The 6,000-nt window shown below is 62.5% G+C and overlaps 2 protein-coding genes across 3 annotated transcripts in view; both read right to left on the reverse strand.

Moving 5' to 3' along the window:
- USP48 (ubiquitin specific peptidase 48) overlaps nucleotides 1-4,705 on the reverse strand; it is a 28,941-nt gene extending 24,236 nt beyond the window's left edge. Inside the window, exons 1-4 of one of the 2 annotated variants that reach the window (XM_027693095.1) lie at nucleotides 4,475-4,705; nucleotides 2,693-2,813; nucleotides 2,459-2,600; nucleotides 1,184-1,311 (exon numbers count right to left, since the gene is read on the reverse strand). In XM_027693095.1, the coding sequence (XP_027548896.1) occupies nucleotides 1,184-1,311; nucleotides 2,459-2,600; nucleotides 2,693-2,813; nucleotides 4,475-4,608 (525 nt within the window). In that variant the 5' untranslated portion in view covers nucleotides 4,609-4,705. The remainder of the gene's footprint in view (nucleotides 1-1,183; nucleotides 1,312-2,458; nucleotides 2,601-2,692; nucleotides 2,814-4,474) is intronic. The other variant, XM_027693096.1, reaches the window with a different exon arrangement.
- An 8-nt stretch (nucleotides 4,706-4,713) lies between these two features.
- HSPG2 (heparan sulfate proteoglycan 2) overlaps nucleotides 4,714-6,000 on the reverse strand; it is a gene marked incomplete at its 5' end in the record, with an annotated part of 36,504 nt that continues 35,217 nt past the window's right edge. The window contains 1 exon segment of the mRNA XM_027693158.1: nucleotides 4,714-4,911. Coding sequence (XP_027548959.1) covers nucleotides 4,714-4,911 — 198 coding nt within the window.

Here is a 6,000-nt window from a genome sequence, read left to right on the forward strand (position 1 = left end):
CAGCTTTGTGTCCCCCCCGCCCAGCTCAGTGCCAGGGCCATCAGGCACTACAACATTCCCTGTCTCCATCCCATCACTCCCCGGGCTCCTCCTCTCCTGTCCTCATCCCATTGCTCCTTATCCTCATCCCATCACTCCTTGCACTCCTATCTCCCATGCCTCATCCTAACACTCTCTGTCCTGATCCCATCACTCCCTGGCTTCCTCCTATCTCCCTGGCCTCATCCCATTGCTCCTTGTCCTCATCCCCTCGCTCCCTGGCCTGATCCTGATCTCTCTTTTCCTCACCCCATTAGTCCTTGTCCTCATCCCATCACTCCCTGTTCCCACCCCATTGCTCTCTGGGCTCCTCCTGATCTCCCTTGTCCTCATCCCATTGTCTAGAGTTAATAGCCAACAGGAAGGGGTTAACAAAGGCCAATGAGAAGACCTCTTGATATCTTCTCAGGACATTCCTGAGACAGAGATAACACTTGCCCTGGGGGGTCTTGGGAAGAAGAAGCATGGGTTAGCTACAAAAAGCCATTTTGAAACATGTTTAAACAACAGCCTCTCATGCACTGCAGATCTACTGCCACACCATTGCTCCCTGCCCTCTTCTTGATCTCCCTGTCTTCATCCCATTGCTCCCTCTCCTCATACCATTGTTCCCTGGGCTCTTCCTGATCTCTCTGTCCCCATCCCATTACTCCCTGTTCCCACCCCATTGCTCTCTGGGCTCCTCCTGATTTCTCTGTCCTCATCCCATCACTCCCTGGCCCCATCCCCTCACTCCCTGAGCTCTTCCTGATCTCCCTGTCCCCATCCCACTGCTCCCTGGGCTCCCCCTGGGCTCACCCCATCACTCCCTGTCCCCATCCCTCACTCCCTGGCTCATCCCATCACTCCCTGTCCCCATCCCTCACTCCCTGGCCCCATCCCATCACTCCCTGTCCCCATCCCTCACTCCTTGGGCTCATCCCATCACTCCCTGGCCCCATCCCTCACTCCCTGGCTCATCCCATCACTCCCTGGCCCCATCCCTCACTCCCTGGCCCCCTCTCATTCCCGCTGTGCTCCAGAAGGGCCCGGAGCCACACTCCTCCCTTCGTGTTTGCCCCCAGCAGCAAGACCCAGCTGGGAACGGCCAAACCACCATCCAAGGGCAATTCCAGGTCCCTGGAATGCCCAGGCCCCCACCCACCTGCTGCTGGGCCGTGTCCAGCCCCAGGGCCTTGACGAAGCCCGAGGGGTCGATGTAGCGCCGTTTGCTGTTCTGCAGCAGCGCAAACAGGTACTGCAGGTGCTCACAGATGCTCTGGGGCTCGTAGTCTGGGGGAAACACAAGGCACAGGCGGGAATTCAGGGCAGGAAGGGATTGATCCAGGTATTTTGCCCGGTCTGGCTTTGTCAGAGTGAGTTCACGACTAGAAATGGTGGGTTTAGAAGCTGGTTTTAGTTGTCGAGAGAACTCAAAGAGTTCGTGTTGGTGATGAGGGCAAATCCCAGCACAGGCAAAACAGAGAATGATTTAGGTTGGAAAACACCCTTGGGATCATGGAGTCCAACTGTAAATATTTGCTCTCTGCAACTCCCTGACAAGAGGGTGGAGCCGGGGGGGAGTCGGCTCTGCTCCCAGGGAACAAGGGACAGGATGAGAGGAAATGGCCTCAAGCTGTGCCAGGGGAGGTTTAGGTTGGGTATCAGGGAAAATTCCTTCATGGAAAGTGTGGTCAGGCACTGGAAGGGGCTGCCCACGCAGGTGGCGCAGTCCCCATCCCTGGAGGTGTTCCAAAAACATGTGGATGTGGCATCTGGGGATATGGTTTAGGGATGAACAGGGCAGTGCTGGGGGGCAGTGCTGGGGGAATGGTTGGGCTTGATGATCTCAGAGGGCTTTTCCAACCTCAGTGATTCCATGATCCTATCCCACAGTGCCCAGCAGGAGCTGGGAGTGAAGGGTTTAAGCAGCATATGCTTCTGATTTACCCAAAATGGTGAAACATCATGTAAAACCACCATAAAACAGGAACAGAGCTGAGGTGGCTGCACTGACCCAGAGCACCCACAGGGACAGCACCCACATGGACTGGGAGCAGTTGGGAGCCTTAATCCTCCCTGGAATCTCAATTTCTGCCCTCCCATGAGATAAGTTTAGCTCTGTGAGAGCCCAGATCAGCCCCAATCCATGTGTTCCACCCCCAGCACCACCACTGGGCTTTGGGAACCAGCCAGGCAAGAAACAAACCCAAATCAGCCTTTTCAACCACCTCAGACCCCCCTGATCCACGAAATCCCTTGGATCAAGGTCACTGTGCTCCCAAAACCCAGGTGGTGGCTCCAAACCAACGCCGTGGCGACAGGATGATCATCTGATGCTTCACCCACAGATCCCCCTGATGAATCTATCCCAGAGCCAACATCCAGTTTTGGGAGGAAAGGAGGGACTGTCCCTCTCCCAGGAGAACGTGCCACCCACCTGTGTCCTTGGGGACGCCGTCGCTGCAGGCGCTGGGACACAGATACAGCGCCTGGCGCAGCTCCAGGTTCAGGAACCACATCTGCAGGAAGGTGTTCACGTAGCACGTGGCCCCCAGGTTGGTCAGGCCCACGAAGGCGTTCTGGGGGGGCACAAAGGGTCAGGGGTCGCCTCCCCTCGTCCCCTGGCACTGGGGAAGGCAGGGGGTGAGTTTTTGGGGGGTTTGGGGGGTACCTTCTTGCGGCGCTCGCAGTTGGGGTCGTCGATGTTGTGGAAGCTGTTCTCATCGATCTCGCCCAGCCACACGTGCTCCCCGATGCCCACCAGGCAGTTGGGGTTTCCCCGGCAGTTCCTCCTGGGAGAAGGGACCCCAAGTGTCACCCCCATGTCCCCTGGGGGCAGGGGGAGGCGACAGGGCAAGAGGGGACCCCGTAAGGATGAACGGAGGGAATGCGGTGGGATATGGGTCACCCCCCCCGAAAATGGTGGTTAGGGACAAAAAAAGGGGATGGAGAAGGTCAGAGGGAGGGGAAAGGGGAACCCAGGAAGAGTATGGGATGTGGGGGTGGGTGTCCCCTATAACTGGGGAGTCAGGCAACAAGAGGGATCCCCAAGATCTGAGAAGCCAGGCAGGGAGAGAGGTCCCCAATATTTGAGGAGCCAGGGTGGGAGAGGGGTCCCCAAAGACTCCTTGGGGGTGTCCCCTATATCTAGGGAGCCAGGCAACCAGAGGGTCCCCCCAGAGCCCAGGAGGAAGGTCCCCTCTATCTGGAGAGTCAGGCAGGGAGAGGGTCCCCCAATATTTGAGGACCAAGGAGAGGGGTTCCCTACAACCCATGGGGGTCCCCTGTGTAAGGGGAGGGACAAGCAAGGAGAGGGGTCCCCACAACCCAGGGGTGTGTCCCTATTTCTGGGGAGCCAGGCAGGGAGAGGGGTCCCCCATAACCCCAAGTTGGAGGGTGGTCCTCTACACCTCAGGAGCTGGGCAAGGACAGGGGTTCCCTACAACCCATGGGGGTCCCCTATATATGAGGAGCCAGGCAACCCTACAGAGTTCCCCACATCCCCAGGGTTCCCCTATACCTGAGGAGGGAGAAGGAGGGGTCTCTGGGGGTGTCCCCTATATCTGAGGAGCCAGGCAGGGATAGGGGTTCCCTACAACCCCAGGGTTCCCCAATGCCTGAAGGGGAACAAGCAAGGAGAGGGGTCCCCCACAACCCCATCGGGGGGGGTCCCCCCAATGCCAGGGTGGTGCCCTGAATTCGAGGAGCGAGGCAGGGACAGGGTGTCCCCCACATCAGACCATCCAAACAACTAGAGGGGTCCCCCACAACCCTGTATCTGGGGAGCTGGGGAACAAAAGGGTTCCCCACAACTCAAGGGTGAGGGCCCCATATCCAGGCAGGGACAGGGGGTCCCCCCAATCCAAGGAATCCCCTAAATCCGTGGAGCTGCACAGGGAGGGCTGAGGGCCCCCCAAGCCCTGGGAACGGGGTGTCCCCCCCCCAAGTAAACACAGGGGGGGTCTCTACCAACCCCGAGGGACCCCTAAAGGGCGGGGAGCCCCTCCCATCTCGGGGGGGGGGAGGGAGCGAGAGGGGCCCCCAGCCCGGGGGAGTAGGAGAGCCCCAAACCCCGAAGACAGGCAGAGGGGGGGCTTAGTGCCCGGGGGAGCCCCCAAGCCCCAGGGGTGGGCAGAGAGGGGTGTTAGGTGCCCAGGGGAGCCCCAAACCCTGATGATGGGCACAGGAGGGGGTCCCACAGTCCTGGAGAGCCCCCAAACCCCAGGGGCGGGCGGGGGGGAGGTTCGGTGCCAGGGGGAGCCCCCAAACCCCGAGGATGAGCAGAGGGGATTTTCGGTGCCTGAGGGAGCCCCAAACCCTGCAGATGGGCAGAGCAGGGTCCCGCAGCCCTGGGGAGCCCCCGAACCCCGGGGTCGGTGGGAGGCGGGTGCTGGGTGCCCGCGGGATGCCCCAGCCCCCCGAGGGCGGTGCGGAGGGGGCCGTGCGGCGGTACCGGCAGGCTCCGCGCTGGCAGGGCTCCAGCCGGACGCGATAGGCCGCCTCGATGTGCTCCTGCGCCACCGCCTCGGGCGGCACCGTCTCGGTCCAGCGCCACGCCGCCTTCTCCAGCTGCAGCCGCGGCGCCATCGCTGCCGGTGCCCGCGGGGCCGCCCCGGCGCGGTCCGTTCCTGGCCCCTGTACCGGCCCTCGTCCCGGTCCGGTCCCGGTCCCGCCCGGCCCCTCCCGCCGCCCTCAGGGCCGCTGACGACACGAGCGCGACGCGCGCGAGGCGCTGACGTTGCCGAGCCGCGCCGCGAGAGCCGCCGGGGGCGGGGCTGGTGCTGCTGGGGGCGGGGCTTGGGCACCCCGGGGGCGGGGCTTGAGCATCCCTCGGACGGGCTCGTGCGCGCTGGGGGCGGGGCTTGGGCACGAGGGGCGGGGGGTTGCTCGCTGTGGGCGGGGCTTGCGCACATCACGGAACGGGCTCGTGAGCGTCGGGGGCGGGGCTTGCGCATAAGGGGCGGGGCTTGTGGGATAATGGGAGTGGCTTTGCCTCACGGGGGCGTGGCCTGACCTACCGCCCGCCCGCCCACCGGGCTGCACAGCCCGGGACCCTCAGGGACGCCCCCCGAGCAGAAACGATAAGTCCTTGGCCCCCCCGACACACCCCCAGCAAGTCTGTGCCACCGCCCGGACTGTACCAGAGCACCTCGAACGCCCATACACCCCCCACCCCTTACATTACATCCCCCTGCACCCCGAACCCCCCCACACTCCCCCTTCCATACCCTACCCTCCTATGCCTCATCTCCTGCACCCCCATACCACCCTCCGGACCACACCATAGCACCCCGAACCATCACACACCCCACCCTGCCGTCCCCTACGTCGCTGTAGCTCATCCCCCGCACCCCTATACTAACCCCCCATGCCATAACTCCTCGAATCCCCACAGCCCAGCACCCCCATACCGTACCCCACCCCCTGCACCCAATACCACACACTCCAGACCTTCTATCCCCCACCATAACCCCACACCCCCACACCGTCCCTCCCCCCTGTCCTGCACCCCAATACCAAAACCCTTCCACACCACACCCCCTATTCCATAACCCCCCGAGCCCCCATACACGCCCCATACCACACCTCCCACCCCAAAATCCTCCCACTATCCCCGCGCCGGACCCCCACACCACCCCCCCTCTATACCACACCTCTCCTATACCCCCACAGCACCCCCAAACCCTCCCGCAACATCATCCCCCCCGTACCCCCACCTCACCCCACACCACCCCTCCAGACCCTCATACCCCCCCAACCCCCCCTGCACCCCAACTCCATCCTCTTTCCACACCAGCCCCCCACAACTCAATCCCCCTGCACCCCCCATCCCATCCCCCCCGTACCCCCACACCAACCACAGACCCTCACACCCCCCATCCCATCCCATCCCATCCCCCCCGTACCCCCACACCACCCCCAGACCCTCCTACCCCCCATCCCTCCCTGCACCCCAATTCCACCCCCCTTCCACACCAC

The sequence above is a fragment of the Neopelma chrysocephalum genome, unplaced genomic scaffold (genome assembly GCF_003984885.1).
Source record: "Neopelma chrysocephalum unplaced genomic scaffold, ASM398488v2 Primary Assembly neopelma1_90, whole genome shotgun sequence".
Lineage (NCBI taxonomy): Eukaryota > Metazoa > Chordata > Aves > Passeriformes > Pipridae > Neopelma > Neopelma chrysocephalum.